The sequence below is a fragment of the Zosterops lateralis genome, assembly GCF_965231275.1.
Source record: "Zosterops lateralis genome assembly, chromosome: 15".
Taxonomy (NCBI): Eukaryota; Metazoa; Chordata; class Aves; order Passeriformes; family Zosteropidae; genus Zosterops; species Zosterops lateralis.
This window is the reverse complement of record NC_139775.1, coordinates 6,582,698-6,600,494: the sequence shown is the minus strand read 5'-3', so window position 1 is coordinate 6,600,494 and position 17,797 is coordinate 6,582,698. Positions and strand designations below refer to the sequence as shown.

At 52.1% G+C, this 17,797-nt stretch overlaps 1 protein-coding gene across 1 annotated transcript in view; it reads left to right on the top strand.

Annotated features, from left to right (window-relative positions):
* Nucleotides 1-4,265: 4,265 nt before the first annotated feature.
* PKD1 (polycystin 1, transient receptor potential channel interacting) overlaps nucleotides 4,266-17,797 on the top strand; it is a gene marked incomplete at its 5' end in the record, with an annotated part of 75,942 nt that continues 62,410 nt past the window's right edge. Inside the window, one exon of the mRNA XM_083872155.1 lies at nucleotides 4,266-4,504. Coding sequence (XP_083728281.1) covers nucleotides 4,266-4,504 — 239 coding nt within the window. The remainder of the gene's footprint in view (nucleotides 4,505-17,797) is intronic.

Here is a 17,797-nt window from a genome sequence, read left to right as displayed (position 1 = left end):
CTGGAGGATAAGTCACCCGCTAAGGCCCAGCTGGGAAGAAGCTCCCGATGGATCAGGGGGATGTGTGGCTCCCGGTGCTGTGGCAGCACTGGCTGAGGGTCTGTTCCTGGGCACATCCCCTGGGAGGAAAAGCAAATCCAGCTCCTGAGCGAGGCGGGGAGCAGCAGGAGCCGCTGATGAGGAGCTGGGCTCCCGCTCGCCAGGGGACATGCAAATGAGTGCCCGCAGCGTGCCCAGACCTTCATCAGCGCTAATTGGTGGCAGATGGCTGATGAGACACGGGTAGTGATCCGTCAGCCTCAGGACCAACAGCTTTTGTGTTGCTGCTGTGACACACCTGAGGTGACATTCCCAATCCGAGCGTGAGCCAGTGGCGCCGCTCCAGGTAATTAACAATCTAGGTTATGATGTTGCTGCATCGAGTTCTAAGGCTGTTTGTTACTGTTTTCCAAGGAAGGCTGGACATTTCCTCTTAGAAAAAAAAAATCTAGCGAGCTTGGGCAATTAGTTTTTATTTCAAAATGACAATGTGTGAGCAGCACGGCCAGCCCGGAGCCAGCCGCTTCCAGGCACGCAGAGCTCTGAAGGGCAACCAGCTCCCTAATTCCTGATCTATCCCTGCTCCCTGTTCCCTCTTGTCCTTTAAAAGCCGTGTGCATGTGGCACTTGGGGACACGGGGTAAGGGCGGTACGGGCTCTGCTGGGGGGGCAGTTGCACTGAGTGGTCTTAGAAGGCTTTCCCAACCCGCGGGGTTCGGTCGGTCCGTGACTCCCGGGCTCGTCCCGGGTCTCTTCCCGGTCTCTATCCCGGAGGCGGTGCTAGAGGGCGCCCGGGGCCCGTGAACCGGCACCGGGAGCGATCCGAGCTCCCGGATCTGCCATCGGAGTGATGAGCGGAGCAGCGGGACGGGAATATCGGGGGGAAGCAGGAGCCGGGACTGGGTGATGGAGATGGTCCCTGTGGAGGTCACTCCTCAGGCACCGCAGTGTCGCTGCCCCATCCCTGGCGGGGATTAAACAGACGCCGGGATGTGGCACTTGGGAACGGGGGTTAGTGGTGAGCTTGGCAGTGCTGGGGGCACGGTGGGACTCGGTGGTCTTGGAGCTCTTTTCCAACCTGAATAATTCCACCATTCTATGGTCACACAGGGCAACGACCCGCAGGGATGGATAAAGGCACTTCCTCCCAGGAGAAACAGAGATCCTCAGCTCCTCTGGGAGCCACTTCCACCAGGTGAGAGTTATTTTTAAGCAGGGAAATAACAGCAAATAGAGCTGTTACCACGGCCATACATAAATACAGCTGCTCTCCAAGGGCCCACAGCTCTTGGCAAGGGAGCAGAGAGGTCAAGAGCAGCATTTTCCCTGCCTTTTGTAAGCCTCACATGTGGTACAGTAGTGGCTGGGTGCTGCTGGGGGCAGAAGGCTCCCTGTCCTGGCTCCAATCCAATTTCCAGCTGCGCAGAGTTTCCCCTCCGTGGGCCATGAACACACCTGGACAAGAAGGTGCCTGCACTGAGTGCTCATGGACCTGCACCTGGGTGCTGCAGGAGCCAAACTGTGTTTCATGTGCAGAAATGGGTGCTGGAGAGGGGTGCTGCAGGGTTCCAGGGCTGCCCAAAGCCATCTGCAGCATTTTTGGGATCTGGCTGGGGGCTCTGGAGGCAGCAGGGACATTCCTGGTCAGCCACAGCTCTGTCACGTTTTGCTGAGCGTGGTGTGTCTGGGATGTGCTGGGTGCCTACATGCAGGACTGGGGGGACGGGGAGAATTAACAGCCTCTTCACTGGGGTTTTCATTCTGCTTCAAGTAAACAGTGTTGAGAAACTCTCCTGTTCCTGCCAGTGGGAGGAACCAGCAGAATCCCTTCCCCACAACAAGCCATTCCCAGCCTTGCAGAGAGCAGCAGCCTCCAAACCCCAGAGTGCATTTTCCATTTCCATCATTTTCCCCAGCTGCTGTTTTAAAACCTATCCCAGCTCAGCAACAAGACTTTCCTCCGAGATGAAAAATCGTGATTTGATGTGAACAAATGATTTTCTCGCCGCTGTGTCAAGGTTTGCTCTCTCCTCGCACACTCACTCAAGTATTTCCTTGTTCATTGCCCTTGTTACATCTTGGCAGCCCTAGCTTTTGGGGGAGAGCCCTTAACTTCATTCCATCAGCTGGATTCCATTAGCCAGCTAATCTACTGATTACAATCCACACACAGGATATTTTCTCCTTGCTGTTATCTGAAGAAACATGGGCATCAGTACAAAAGAAAGGGGGGAAAAAAAAACCTACAAAAAGCAATTTACAATCCAGGGAGTGGAAATAAATATATCGTAGTCACATGAGGAAGTAGTAAGCATGGAGCTATTTTGGGCACAATACATCATGCAGAGGATGATGTGTGTTTCAAGCTCATTTCAAGCCCAAAATTCAAGGCACAAAATGTTTGTGGAAAGTAAATTCTCACATACATTAAGCACCATGCCAAGGAGTGGAGTTGGATGCTGTCAGGCTTTGCATTTTAGATTTGTCCAGAGTTTGCATATAGGAAGCCAGAGCCTGAACAGGACGATCCCATAGCTAAAACCACACAGGTGCTGATGGATTCCGTGGAATCAGGACCACCCTGGATCAATCCCACTGGGTAGAGCCAGAGGTGGGGTCTTTTCCAACTGGAACCATTCTGGGATTCACACCCCACAGTGGACACACACCCAGTGCTGAAGGGTCAGTCCCTTGCTCCCTAGAGAATCCCACATACCCAAAATTACAAGTGCCTTTAAAATCCCACATCATTCAACCCCAAACCATCACCTTGGCTAACCCTTCTCTGTCCTGAGTAAACACAGCACGTGTGAAACATCAACAAATGAGTGTGCAATAATCCGCTGTCACAGCTGTTCCACCCTTTCCAAGTGGGGCTGGGGCTGGTTTTGGGGGGATTCCCTCTGTAATGATGCTTCCTTTGGTTGTATGGAGATTTCACTTTAGTTATATTTCTCAGTCACTTTAAATCAGAAATAATTCGGCTCCCCAAGAAGCTTTGGTGGGATGATGGATTGATCTCACCTGGTGTGAGCCACAGCCAGTGCCGGGGGCCAGTGCAGAGTGAAAGTGATATTGAAACCTGATAGATTTGCTGTGTTTGATGGGGGAAAAAAACCCAAACCAAACCAAACCACCAACAACAAAAACCAAAACCAAAACACCACTGGGAGGTACCTGTTCTTCCTCTCTCTCCACGGTACCCGGGTTACCTGCTGTGCTGAAGGTGTGCTACACCCCGAGCATCCTGCAGCTCTTACTGCATCCCACAGCCCTTGGGAACGAGCATCAGCCGTGGAATGGGGTGCCAGAACGGGGGGCTCAGGTAGGCGCATTGCCCCGTGTGCCCAGGCAGTGTCAGACAATTGTCATTGTCACTGTCTGCTCTGCCTGCTGTCTGAGCTGCTCCCCTCGGGGACAACCCTTGTTTCCGGGATTCTTCTGCCCCGGGGATGTTCATGTGTCCCCGGGATGCTGCTGTCCTCGGGATGCCCGGAGTCCCCGGGATGGCCCCTGTGTCCCGGGACCCCCGTTCTCCCGGGATGCTCCTGGCCCCAGGGACAGCCCTGTCCCCCCGGGACCCCCGTTCTCCCGGGATGCTCCTGGCCCCAGGGACAGCCCTGTCCCCCCGGGACCCCCGTTCTCCCGGGATGCTCCTGGCCCCAGGGACAGCCCTGTCCCCCCGGACCCCCGTTCTCCCGAGATCCTCGTTCTCCCGGGACACCTTTGTCCCGCTCCATCTCCGTGGCGCCGGGACACGCCTTTCCCCCGGGATCCCCCTGTTCCCAGCACACCCTTCCCCGCAGGATCTCGCCGTTCCCGCGACACCCCTGTCCCCCGAGATCCCGCCTGTCCCCCGGGACGCTCCTTTCCCACGGCCTCCTCCCGTCTCCGGGCCGCGCGTGCTGTGCCAGAGCGCCCCGCGCCCGCCGTGCCCCGCTGGCCCGTGCCGTGCCGGGAGCCGTGCGGAGCCGGGCCGGAGCGGGGGCGGCCCGGGCTGGAGCGGCGCCGTGTTTCCGCCGAGGAGGGAGGCGGAGCGGGGGCGGCCGCGGCCGGGCGGAGCAGCAGAGCCGAGCGGCGCCGGGCCGGGCCGGGGCTGTCAGCGCGGCGGAGCGGGGCCCCAGCGGGCCGGGCCATGGCGGGCGGGCGCTGAGGGAGCGGAGCGGAGGCGGCCGGGGAGGCGGCGGCGGCGGCGCGCCGGGGCCATGCCATGCCCGTAGGGAGAGATGCCTTTGGGAAATGGAGACACTGGAGCACAGCGCAAACATGGCGCCCCGCGGCTGCCGCTGCCGGGCTGGTGCCTGCTCTGCTCGCTGCTTTGCGGGGGGCTCGCCGCGACCCCGGCCCCCGCCTGCCGGCCCTGCGCCCCGGGCTGTGCCTGCGCCGCGCCCGCCTGCGCCGTCAACTGCTCGGCCCGCGGCGTGGAGCGCCCGGGGCCCGCCGTGCCCCCCGCCGCCACCGCGCTGTGAGTACCGGCACGGCCCGGGGGACGGGGATGAGCGGGGCATGAGCGGGGCCAACGGCCCGGCCCGGCCCGGCCCGGGGATCGGCCCCCAACGGGAGATGGGAACCGCGGTGTCCCGCCGGGGTGGGTGGGAGCGGGAGGTTCCGTGCGGGGAGTTTGCTTCGGGAGGTTCTGTACTGAGAGGTTCTCTAATGGGACTTTGGTTCGGGAGGTTCTGTACTGGGACTTTGGTTTGGGAGGTTCTGTGTGGTGAGTTTGGTTCGGGAGGTTCTGTACTGGGACTTTGGTTCGGGAGGTTCTGTTTGGTGAGTTTGGTTTGGGATGTTCTGTACTGGGACTTTGGTTCGGGAGGTTCTGTACACGGGAGTTCTATGCCCGGAGTTTGGTTCAGAAGGCTCTTGGGGAATAACGGGAGGAGGGTGTGCAGGAACAAACTGTTGGATTTGGGGGTTAAGAAGTTTTTAAATAAATCCGAAAGACGCAGCTAAGGAGTAAGGAACATTTCTCCTGGAAGCGCTGGGATGGGATGACAGATGTGTTTGTGTCTAGGTGCTGGTGTTGTTTTGGGTAGCTCTGTGCAGGGGCGCTGGGCTGGTCCATGTGCTCTGTCACTGAAATAAACTCACTTGCATGACGCAAAAAACAGACGTAGGGGAAAAGTTTGGTTTTCCGTAGGGAGCAACTTTTCAGTTCTTGACGAGACAAAAGCATCAAGTGATTCATATGAGAGACATGACGTGGGGCCCAGTGCGGTGGATGGATCTCACATGAACTAATTTCTGGTGGTATTTCTCTGCATTAAGGGTCTCCTTTTCTATTTGGATGTTCTTAACTAAGCTTCTACTTTTTAACGTTAATACAGAGAGACTGCAGAAGTTGTGGAGTACCACAGTAAACATGCCTTGCAGGTTTTGCATGCTGTGCCTGGACTAACTTCAGAAAAATGTGCACATCTCTAAATCCAGCAGCCAAGGTGTTTTCCAGCTCTTTTCTTGATAGATATATTTAGACTTTTGCAAACAAATCAGCCATTGTTTGTTGCAAAAAAGTCCCTAACTGGAAAAGACTGGTTTTTATTAAGGAGGTTCTGGATTTCTATTATCTGTCGCTGGTTTGAGATGGGGATCTGCAGCTCCCAAGGCTGTTTGCCTGGTCACTGTAGAGCAGCCTCCTGAAGGCTGTGATGATTCGTCCTTCATTTGGCTTTTTGAGGATCTGGGGCTATTACAATGTGTTTCAGTGGTTTTTAATTTTGGTAGTAAGTGTTTGAGACTATGTTATTGTTGCTCAGAGGCGCTGAGTTGTAAAAGCTCCCAGAATGTTTTGGATTAGATGTTGTGCAGTGACAGATGGAAGTGGGACATAAAGGTGAACAAAACCACGGGAAGGGGAAATCTACCAGGGCAATGGATGGCGTTAGTGGCACCCTGTTCTGATTCCAGAAGTGTTTGTGTAGAGCACAGAGCTTGTGTTTGGAATTCAGGCTGCAGAGTCATCTTTGTCAGGCAGCTCATCACTGTGTGTGCACAGCTGGAAATGTGTGCTGGTCCTGTTCTGAGGGCTGGGTTAAGATGTGCTGAAGTGGGTTTCTTTCAAGTTTACTGCCTTGTTTGAACTCCTGATGATGGCAGAGACTCAGATGATGGCACCCACTCTTGTTATGACCGTGAAGAGTTTACAGATTCATTTCTCTTGGAATGGAAGGGACTCTGGCTTATGGCTCAGTGAGGTTATGCAAGTGGTTTTTTCCTAAAAAATTTTAAATTCCCTTTGTTGAACATGGACAGATAAATAACGCTTATATATTCTCTCATTAGAGGAAAAAAAATTTTTTTTAATATCTCAACAACCCCTTTTTAAAAAATTAATTATTCTGAAATAAAAGCAAGCCTTTAGGAAGGCCGAGTTCTGAAAATTCCGGACGCCAAAATTCCCGGACGTGTGCTCGCAGCTGCACTCAGCAACTGCGACTCTGTATTTCTGGCTGTAGAAGTGAGGCCTAGGAAATGAATTCCTCTTATATCCGACGTTTTAGATGGAGCAGCTCTGAGGAAATAAATGCCAACTGTGGCCGCGCTGTTACCAGGAGCACGGGGAAATGTCCCATCCAAAGAATCACTAAGGAAATGGGCTCTGCTGCTTACAGACACCACATACCTCACTGGGAACAGTCTCCAGGCAGACCGAATGGGAATATTGGCCCCTTCCCATCACCAGAGTCAGGTTCTTGAAGTGTAACACAAAGTCTGGCTGGAACCAGGAGCAGAGTCTGGCTTTTCCAAATAATCCGCAGTGTGCAACGTGCAGAGCTGAACTGGAGGAGCAACGTGCCTTGAGTGGCAGCATTTGCACTTCTGAGCCCCTCCGTGCCAGGAGTGCTCTGATCCATCTCTTTTCAAGTGCTTTGCTCTCAGCGCTACCGGATTTTGTTCGCATTTATTTGAGCCTGAGCTGTTTCTTGAGCTTTCATCGCTTATTTCATTCCTCAACTGGAAATAAACCTCATCAAGGCTTTCCAACTTTGCCCTGCAAATACTGATTCTTTCTGACACGTCTTCGGTGTCATGGCAGGTTTGAAGTGGAAATTAGAATCTTGATGTAAAAGGATGAGAGTTGAAGTTTCCTTTATTTCCCCCTCATTAGCATGGAGTGGTATTTGTGGATGGGTGAGAAGGAGAAGCTGGGATCAGAGGAGCTCTGCTATCGCCAGGCTCCTGCAGAAGCAGATTTGGGGGGTCAGAGCTTTCATCCAAAACCCAGTGGGGTTTTTTGTGGATTTGGCAGCAAGCCCTGGGGTTGCGCTGCCCAGCTGGTGATTTCACCTAAATAAACCTTAAAATAAACAGGTCCTGTGATTCAGGAACCTGCAGTCTGTTATTTTAAGTTTCAAGAGTCAGCAACGATCGGTAGATTTTGATATTATTACATGATGCAGGAAAAGCTTTTTCAAGGTTTGAGGTGTCTTCAAAAGCAATCAGAGGAAAAAAAATTCCAGTTTAAATTAAAATCTAATTCAGGTAAACCCACAGGCAGTGGTGTGTCTGTACAGTAGTGTCCAGGCCACAAAAGCAAAATAGCTCTATTGCTGTTCCTAGAAAAAATTGAGACAGCCTGGAATGTCATTCTTGTAGGAAGCCATATCCCAGCAAAAACAAGGCTGCATTTCTCTTTTGTAAGAAATTTTGGAGGGGGAAAAAGGCCCAAATGAGGTGCTAGATAAATATTTTGCCAGCGAGATTCTTTCAGCCTATGGAAGGGACCATAAGCAACTCGTAGCTATAGTTTGAGTGTGAACAAGGAGGCGATTCTGTGATGTTGTGTCAGAGCAGAACAGGCTCCAGTGTTAGAGAGGGCTGGGTTGTTTATTGTGCTCCTTCCTAAAGCATCAGAGACGTCTCAGTGCTGTTCCCATGACTGAGAAACTTTTTAAAAATTAAAACTTTTTTTAGGGGCGTTTCAAAGTATATTTCAGAAAAATGTCCAGCTCAGGAAGAACAAGCATCCACCGGAGAGGCAGATTTGAAGGTGCTCCTGCTCTGTGGCAAAAGCTGCAATTGAATAATCCCTAGCAGCATCAACACGTCTCACTTTTGTGATCTGTAGTTTGGTGCAGCCAAACCTACAGACCCTGGTAGTGACAAAACCCCACACATTAAAGAACTGTAATTAAACATCTTGGAGCCCCACAAGGCAAGACGAGCTGCCGGTGGAACCCTCCGGGGTTCCTCTGACACCTGATGTGTTTTCTCCTGTGCACTGTTTGCACTGATTTTTCCCTGTGTTTCCTGAAATTTGTAAGTTTCCTGGTGGTCTTTCTGCGTGTTGCTTTTTTCTTTTCGGAGTGGAAGTGAGGGCTGATCCTGCTCTTCTCCTGCTGGCAAGCCCCTGGCAGGTCTCTTGTGTTTCGCTCAGCTGCTTTCATTCTGCTCTCACAAAGAGTGGATTTAAAAGAAAACCACTCACTCAGAAGGTAGAACTCATATGGTTTGTTAATACTCCTCTGCCTTTTATCCCATTTAATGGGATTCCTTGTTTTATCTCGTCATGCCGTATTTTCCACACTGTGGTTTCCATAACGCGTCATCCTTTCTCCGTTTTTCCAGGCTTTGTTGTCCTTTGATGGATTGTTGCAGTTCAGCTTGATTTTGTATTTTATTTACTCCATATGTCCCCAAACATTTATCTGAGTTGTAATAAGTGAGTAACAAAGGGAGCAGGGGAAGAAGGACAGCTCAGGAGCAAAGCCGTGCGTTCCAGTGCCAGGCTGGAGCAGGCTGGGAGCTGCTTGGATCGTGCTCTTAATGTCAGGAGAGTGCCTGGAGCAGTGTGGGGAATGGGGTGGGTTTTGGGGCACACAGCACTTGTGAGTTAGTCCCTCCACAGCCAACAGCACGATTTTAGGCAGTCGTTGTCAAGCTCAAAGAGAAAATTTCCCGTCTCTTCCCCAGTGGAAAGTTGGCAGCTCCGCTCCCGGGCTGTGCTTACGGTGCTATGGCTGTTCAGAGGAATGACTGCTGCTGCTCACCAGCCCACCCTCTTCTCCCCCCACATCAAACCACCCTACTCTCCCTCCTCACCATCCCTCCCTTCTCTCCAGCCCTTGCTGAGATGTGGCTCCAAGGTGGAAAGCTGCAGTGGCTGCGGAGCTGCCGGCCATGCTCTCCTTCAAGCTGCATGGACGAGCTCTGCTGAAGGTCACTTGCCTGTCCCAAAGGAGGGTGACAGTGTCCCACCCGACCTCTGCAGCCCTTATTTCTCAGCCTCCCTTTGCAGTAAAGAATGAGCCTGTTTTTCATATCGAATCACTGTTCTTTACTTAGACATTGAAGCGAAGTTGGCATCTCTGTTTGCCAGAACTAAAAATGTCAATTGAAACATAATGTTAGTTTTTTGCTTTGCGAAGGGCACAAAAAGCAAAACTCATATGATTGCTGCCATTCACATTTATTTAAAGGATAGCTGTCATCAGGAAGAGTGCAAGCTGTAGCATTTGCGGTATATTTATAGGAACTGTGACCAGTAAAGAGATTCTGTCATAGAATCACAGAATCCTGGAATAGTTCGAGTGGGAAAGGACCTTAAAGAGCATCTAATTTCACTCCTCTGCTATGGCAGGGACACCTTTCATTGTCCCAGGTTGCTCCAAGCCCCATCCAGCCTGGCCTTGAACACTTACAGGGATCCAGGGGCAGTCACAGCTGTTCTGGGCACCCTGTGCCAGGGCCTGCCCACCTTCACAGAGAGAATTTTTTTCCATATATCAAACCTCAGTTTTTCCTCTTTCAGAACCTATTCCCACACACTCCACTACAGGTCCTGATGAACAGTCCCCCTCTGGTTTCCCTGTTGCCCTTTCAGTACTGGAATGTGCTGTGAACTCTCCATGCAACCTTCTCCTCTGCAGGCTGAACTTCCTCAGCTTTCCAGTTCTTCCCTTTCCCTTGAAAGATCACATCCTTCTTGATAATGTACAGATAAGCAAAACACAGATAATTACAACAGCTCCTCAGCCAGCTGTTCCTCCTGCATTAACAAAAACAGTTGCCCTCGGGTTATGAACAGGTAAATTTGGCTTCCTGGCATCAGGCCTTGGAAGAACCTCACTGAGCCGAGCTCGGCAGCGAAGTTTCAGATGTGGCATATGGTCCTGTGTGATTGTGTTTAACCTGCTGTCATGTTGAATTCAATTAGCAGCCCGTGCTGAGGCAGTGTGCTAGGCTGGGTTGGTGACAGGACTTGCTGTTCATTCACTCTGTGGTAACGGATCTCCCGCCCACGGCGTTTTTGGGTGTTGGAGCGTGGCTCTGCTGTACCTTCAGCCTGGGGCTGTGGGTGCCCTCTGGCACTGCAGGTTTGGGATGCTCTTTTCTCACTGCAGTTGTGCTGGCAGATGCTCTGGAAGACCATGGGGACAGGGCTGTGCTCACTGTCCCAGCAGCCACAGCCTGCAGCAGCTCGTTTGTGACAAGCCTGTGGGGCAGTCTGGAGGGACACAGAGTCTGGATCCCAGCCACTGCTCCGCCAGCCTGTTCCTGTTCATCCAAAACTGTCCCTGGCCACCAAACCATGGCCTTGTTTCTCCCGGTGACAGCTGGGCCGCTCATTTTCTGCCAGGCTGTGCGAGCAGCTCCTTGTGTGGAGAAGCTCGCTGGGCTCTGTGCAGTTTGTGTGATGGAGTCACAGGGTCCAATCACTGCTTGGGAAGGGACATTTCCAGGGTGAGGTTTGTACCCCTCCCAGAGCCTGTGCCCACCTCCTTGGAAAGACCTTCAGGGAGCTCCAGGAGAGCTGGAGAGGGACTTGTGACAAGGGCATGGACTGCCAGGACACACAGGGAATGGCTTAGATGGGATATTGGGAGGAAACTCTTCCCTGTGAGGTTGCCTGCAGAAGCTGGAAGTGCGCAAGGCCAGGCTGGATGGGGCTTGGAGCGACCTGGGACAGTGGAAGGTGTTCCTGCCCAGGGCAGGGGGCGGCACTGGATGGGATTTAAGGTCCCTTCCACCCCAGCCCGTTGGGTGATTCCCCATTTCCGTGGCACTCGCGGATCCCCAGCAATGGCCTCCTCACGGCTCCATTGCAACATCCCCTGGCAGCACCTCAGGCCTGGCTCCCGCAGGATCCGCGCTCTGCTCCGGGCTCCTCTGGCACGGACAGCACCTACGCACATCCAGAGGAGGAGATTTCCCTGCGGGGGACAGCCTGCGACTCCTCTCCTTCCTCCCCCCGGCCTTGGGGGCTCTCAGGGCACGCTGTGGGCCCCTGTCCCGGCGGATCGGGGGCTGTGGCCCTGCCGGGAACGGGTTAACGGGCCCGGGAGCCGCGGGAGGGGCGCTCCCAGCAGAGGGCCCGGGGTGTGGGCTGAGCCCTCCGGAGGGAGGAACCCGGGGAACAGCTAAGCCTGGGAAAGCGGAGCCCGGCCGGATTGTGTTGGCCAAAGCCGAGCGTTTCTCTCTCAAACCACGCCCTCGGGAAGGGGGTGGAGTCTGGCCGGGCTGGAGCTGCGGGTTTTTGGTTTTAGGGCAGGTTGGTGAAAGCGTCTGTGTGCTGTCCCGGGAGATTCCTGTACTGACCCAGCCCCGGCGTGGTGAGCTGGGGGGAATGATCCCTTGATCCCTAAAATCGTGGTGTGAGCACATGGATCCCTTTGAGAGCTGGGGGAAAAAAAATCCTTTTTTTTTTTTTTTTTTTTTTTTTTTTTTTTTTTTTTTTTGGGTGTATTTTTGTAGCACAAAAATGCTGCTTGAAGCAGCACTACAGAAGTGCCTATTTTTGTACCTCACAGCTGGCTGGGTGTGTGTGTGTGTGTTAGGGCTTGAATGCAGCCTTCCCGCGTGTGGCTTGGAAAATCCAGCTGTTGCATTCCTGCCTCTGCTCCCACTGCTCCCAAATGCCACATTTGCAAGAGCAGGATGCCCATCCTGGCACAGGGGCTGTGGGCTGTGCATGGAGACCCTGTGGAGTGTTTGTGGCTCTCAGGTGTTTGAGTGGGGCTGTCAGGAGAGGTGCCAAAAAACCCTTCCCTTGCAGGGGATGCTCGTGGCCCCGGTATGCAGTGTCCTGCTGGCAGCTGGACCAGCGCTGTCACTATGGGAATGTTCACAGGTTTTCCATCCTGGGTTGCTCCTGTGCTGGCCCTTCCACGAGCAGGGGCTGTGTGGCTGTTTGGGAGCAAAGGGAACCATCCAGCCATGCTCTGCAGCCAATGCCAGGCCCTCCTTGGGGTGATGAGAACAAGAACCACGGGCCCTGTTCCATGCCACGTGCTCCCAGCACAGTGCGTGTGCCACGTTTCCTCTCCTGGGGCTTGGAGAGCTGAGGGAACAGCTGGAAACCACAATGGGATGCAGAGTGGAGCCTCTAAGAAAATGTTACAGCTACATTCCCTCCCCTTTGCTGGGCTTTGTACTCCCTCAGATATCTGCTTAAGCTGTGTTGGTTCACCAAAAGAGGAGCAGGACAGGGTTTTTAGGGTGATGACTGCTCTGTCACCCCCAGACAGGTCCCAGGGGCACGGGGGACCTGGTGAAAGGCTCTGAGCTCTGGCAGAGCCTGTGCAGGCAGTGTGGTGCTGCTAGGAGTGCAGAGCTGGCCCTCAGCAGAGTTGGGTTTCACCCCTCCCCAGATGAAAAAAGTGGGTTGGAAGGCTTTGTGGAAAGAGTGAGTTTGCAAAGGAGGGGTTTGGATATGGAAAGAGCAATCAACTGGCACCTTCCATGTTTCCTATTGCTGTACCAGCTCTGGGATCTCATGGATTGGTGCAGGCACAGCAGAAGGGCAGCTCTTACCTGAGACCTGCACAAGATCCAGGCAATCCTGCAAAAGCATCAGCTTGGAATATGGGCACTTGCCTTTGAGGTTGGCAGAGTTGCTGCCATTCCAGTCTCCTAAATGATTCCAGCAGGATGTGTGTGACTCCTCAGTGTCCCAGAACTGCCCTCGCACCTAAGCACAGCACAGTGAAAAAGAAATCTTCTCCTATTCCCTAAAGCCAAACACAGCACTGAAATAGAATGCAGAGTGAGTCCCTGGGAGAAGAGTTTCCATTGGAAAATATCTTGGCTCCCACCCAAGGCTGTGTGATGCAGTAGAGGACAGCTCGTTACTGCTACCTGGGTGATTTTCTGGAAGAGGACTGTTAGCATAAGCAAGAGTTAGTGAAGCCATTAGTCAGGATCCCATCTCAGCTCCTTCACTGCACAGTAAAAAGAAGATTCCCTGTCCTCCCAGACTCCAGGGACGACTGCAAGTACAGAGCCACTGCCATGAGCAGAGTGGCGTTGGCCAGAGATTCATAAGTAATGAATTAAATCTGTGCAGAGCAAAGGTTTCTGTCGGAGTGTGGGAACATTATTTTACTCCTACGGAGGGAAAACATGAAGTCAGTGGCTTTATAGACTGAGCTCTGCGACCTCTGATTGCATGGATTGGTGCAAAATTTGGATCAGAAGTCTCAGAAAAATTAGTGTAGACAAAACTGAGGTGGGAAAACAAAAGCTCAAAGAGGCCAAGGGTTAGGCTTTGTTAGTCTCTGAGTTGTGTTAAGAAAATTCACTGTAGCTGGTGTCTGTGGTGGATGGCGTTCCTACAGCAGTAAGGAAGGGCTTTATTTAAGGAAAATTAAAAGGGAAGGTGCTTCTCCTGTGTGCAGGAAAGCTGTGTAGGGCGCAGCACAGATCAGACAGCACTGTGGAGACAAAGCTCCAGCTCTCTGGGTGGCACTCGAGGTTCTGCTGGGCTGACACAAGACAATTCCCAAGGTTTAATTGAGAGGGTAGACACACCTTGTTTTCTGCAGAGAGTGCCAGGAGCATCACTACTTCCTGAATCTGTGTTTCATACAACACAGTAACTTCTGTAGCCTGACAGCCAGATCCCAAACTCCGAGCTCCAAAGCCCTCACTGTGCTCCCTCTTGTCACTCCCTCCATCCAGTAATTAACCATGACTTGGAAAGCTCTGTGCCTTTCCAATGCTTGCAGGACACTGAACTGTCAAGGTGGCAATGCCACTGGCTTTGGGTAGTTGAATTTCTGATGGCGTGCACAGATTGCATCTGATACAGCCACAAATTTAAGTGGCATTAACTTGGCTTTGCTTTGTGGGGCTTTGCATGTAGTGCCCCACACTGTGCAGCCAGTCAGGTGGGAATATTTCCCTTTGGTTTAAGTTAGTCTTTGCAGCAATTAAAGGGTTAATTACAGCTGGCCAGCAGAGCCCACTGCTGTGCTCTGTCTTCCTGTGGATTAGCCACACACATCCAAGTCTGTAGCTTGATCCCACAACTTCAGAGAGAGCTGAGAGAGTTTGGAAATTCATCTCCCAACACCCCCGCTCCCACAGGACTCACAGCTTCCCCCGAAGCAGGTCCGCTCTGGCTGCTTGGGAAAGACATTCCATAAGTCATCAGAGGATCTTTTCATGGAATCCCGGGATCATTTAGGTTGGAAAACACCTCCAAGCTGACTGAGTCCAACCTGTGGCCGATCCCCCTTTTGAGGATGGGCAGCCTGGCTCTGGATCCTCCTGTCCCAGGTGGGTGCTCTGATCAGCACCCTGAGCTCCCTGTGCAGACTGACCACAATTCCTTTGTTCCCACAGAGCGGGGAAGTGGCCCTGGAGCTGCTGTCTCCTTTCCTGGCTTGCTCTGCAGCCCCTGGAAGCTGCTGGATCCTGCAGCAACCATGGAGGTTTGTGTGCAAGGCCAGGAGGAGCTTCCCTCTGTCCCTCCCTCGGCAGACAGGGAAGTGCAGTGCATACCTTGGTTTGGGAAGGAAGCCGAGCTACTGGGGGCAGTGTTGTCTAAGAGCTGGAACACGGACAGGGGAAGCAGGACTCCTGCTTTTGTTTTCAGTTTGACCCTGGTGATGTGGGCTGGGCTGTCAGGGATTCCTCTGCATCCCTCTCCCTGACTGAGCCGTGGGGCTGAGGCTTCATTGTTTTGTGAGAGTTTTGTCCTGGTTATTTATGGGAATTAGGTGCTTGTGGAGTGTTTCAGTGCTTGGCTGCTGGATAAATGACCTGGGTTTGTAATTCCTGCTTGTCTGTGCTCTGCGCTTCTGGTGAGGAGGCAGTAAACATCCAACAGCAGCTCTTGGGAAGGTGAACCTTGAGGCTGAGCAAGGTGAGCACTGGGGCAGCAAAATAGAGATATGGACTCACTTCGGCAGGTTCATTGGTACCCTTGGTCCTGCCTTCCCACCTCTTCTTCCTCATCCTCCAAACCAAACACAGCCTTGTGCTTGGGGGACCATCCTGAGTAGCAGATATTAGAGCCAGCAGGGTCCCACTGTGCTCCCACAGCTGAAGAACCCTTAGTTCTGCTTTTAAAGCATCTGAAAAAGAAGCAAAGTTTTGTTTTCTGCCCAACTTGTATTTTTTGGTCAGGGCAGAACCAACAGTTTTCCAAACAGAGACATCCCAGCCCCAACTGGGAAGTCAGTGTTGTGTCTAATGTAAGAGAGCAGCTCCTGAGAGGAATGTGGTTGCATTTCAGGGTTCCTGCTGGAGTTTGAGATGGCAGGGATGCCTCCAGTCCTCCTCCTGGCTGCAACTCCACTTGTGCACTTATTTCTTTTAACTTCTTGGAGTCCTAATTCTGGCTGGCTCACAGGCTGTATGACAGTAGAATCATGGAATAACAGAATTGTTGAGGCTGGAAAAACCCTCCAAGATCATTGGGTCCAACCATTCCCGCAGCACTGCCGAGGCCAGCACAAAGCATGTCCTCAGCCATTTCTTGGACACCTCCAGGGATGGTGACTCCACCACCTCTCTGGGCAGCCCCTTCCAATGCCTGACAACCCTTTTCATGCAGAAATTCTTGCTGATGTCCAACCTGAAGCTCCCTTTCCTGTTTTTCATCTGGGCAAGGCTGTAGGAGTTCTGTGCACAGAGTGAGGGAGGTGCCTGAGGTCACACAGGGAGTTTGTGTCCAAGTGCAGCTGAGCGTGACAAACACGTGGGTTTGCACGTGGGGCTGGTGTGATGTGGAGGCCCTGCAGTGTGAGATGATGGGCTGGGGCTGCTCAGGGATCCAGCTGCCCCTGGAGCATCTTCAGGGTGGGGGAGCTGCATCCCCTGTCCCGTCCTGGTCCCAGGGGCATCACAGCATGGCTGAGATGTGAATTGGTTTGGAGTGGGAACAGCAGCAGCTGGTCACTGCATCCCTGTGCCTGCCTGTGAAGAGCTGGCCCTGCTTGTAGTGGCCCTGGAGGTCCCTCCGTGGTGACCTCCAGGCAACAGGATTCATTTGGTGTGACAAGGGGAGCAACATTTCATCCTGGACCTGTGCCGGGGTTCTGGATTAATCATTACTGCACTTAATGGGTTGTAACTCAAAGGCAGAACCATCCACATCACCTGAGGACTCTGCGCACCAGGCAGTGGGGATCAGGTGCTGGCACAGCTCTGCTGCCCAGAACTGGGGCTCCCAGGAGGCGTGAGGGAATGGAGGCAATGGTTAATAAGTAGGATGGAGTTAATCATTCACTGAATTCCTCAGCTACAAACTCTCTCCTCAGTATTTTTTCTGGTGCTGTTGCTGGAAAGGAAATGGGGGTATGTGAAGCAAAACCACACTTAACAACTCACAGTAGCCCTGGTGTGTGCAGGGTTTCTTGCCTTGTGCTGAGGGTGGAGCTCCCTTCTGAGAGGAGATGCTTGGATGATCTGGTAGAGCTGAGCAGTGCTGGGATATTTGATATATCTGCGCCTTTCCCTTTGGCTGCCCTGGGCCAGGCCCTGGAGAAGGAAGTGTCTGGACTTTCACCTACCTGAGACTCAGGAAAGATCTATGTTTTTCTCACATTAGTCAATCATCAACAACTCAGACAAAAGTGAGAGAACTTATCTTAATTAATAAAATAGCAAGGATGCAATTACTTAAAGAGTCCAGCTCTGCCAGCCCAAACATGAGTCAGCTACCTCTCATAAATCTTGAGATTAAAAAGAAGGCCGAATGCTGGTGCCTTTTGTGTTTTGAGCCTGAACTCTCATGTAGGAGACATCTGGAAGCATCTGTGTCTCTCACTGAGGAGATACAGGGGAATAATAAATTTCAATAAAATAGAAGGGAAGGAAAAAGTAGAGAGTATAATTTAATGTCATGATTCCAGGAGACAAGAGAACCCACCACTTCTTTTAGGGCAAAGACGGAGTGTATTTTCTAATTCTTTTTGGGGTACAGATGTGTGCTGTAGAGCCATGTACCATAGGACCAGGTACAGGAATATTTCACATGTGAGTGAAAAATAACCCGGTTGGTGTTAGTCATGCAGAATGTGTTAGCAGTTCGACAATGGCCTTAAACACCGAGTGGGATCCAATTTAAACCCATAAAAGTGAGGAAGTCTGGACTTGGAGCCTGTTCTTCTACCTGTGTACGCAGCCATGCATGGAGTAGCTGTGGCATAAACAGCCTAGGAAGGCGTTGGGATTTCTTTTTACTCCATTAAACAGTTGTCATTTGTTTCCAAGGGTTTGATTTTTATTGCTCCTCCTGTTTCACACAGCAGGAAATTAAAAAAAAAAAAGCAGCCCAACACACAAGAAACAGATGCAGATTTTTTTATTTGCTCAAATTCGGCTGAATGTAGGAGCTGGGGCTCCAGGTTGCTTCACAAAAATCTCTTAATGTCTGATGATTCTGAATGTAATAAAAATATGTGAAATCCATCCTCAGGCCTCTGAGGTGGTGATCTTGGAGGTCTTTTCTAACCATGGTGATTCCACGATTTGCCTTTTTGTGTTATATGGGAACACCAGTCATGAGTACAAAATGCTTTCTGCAATT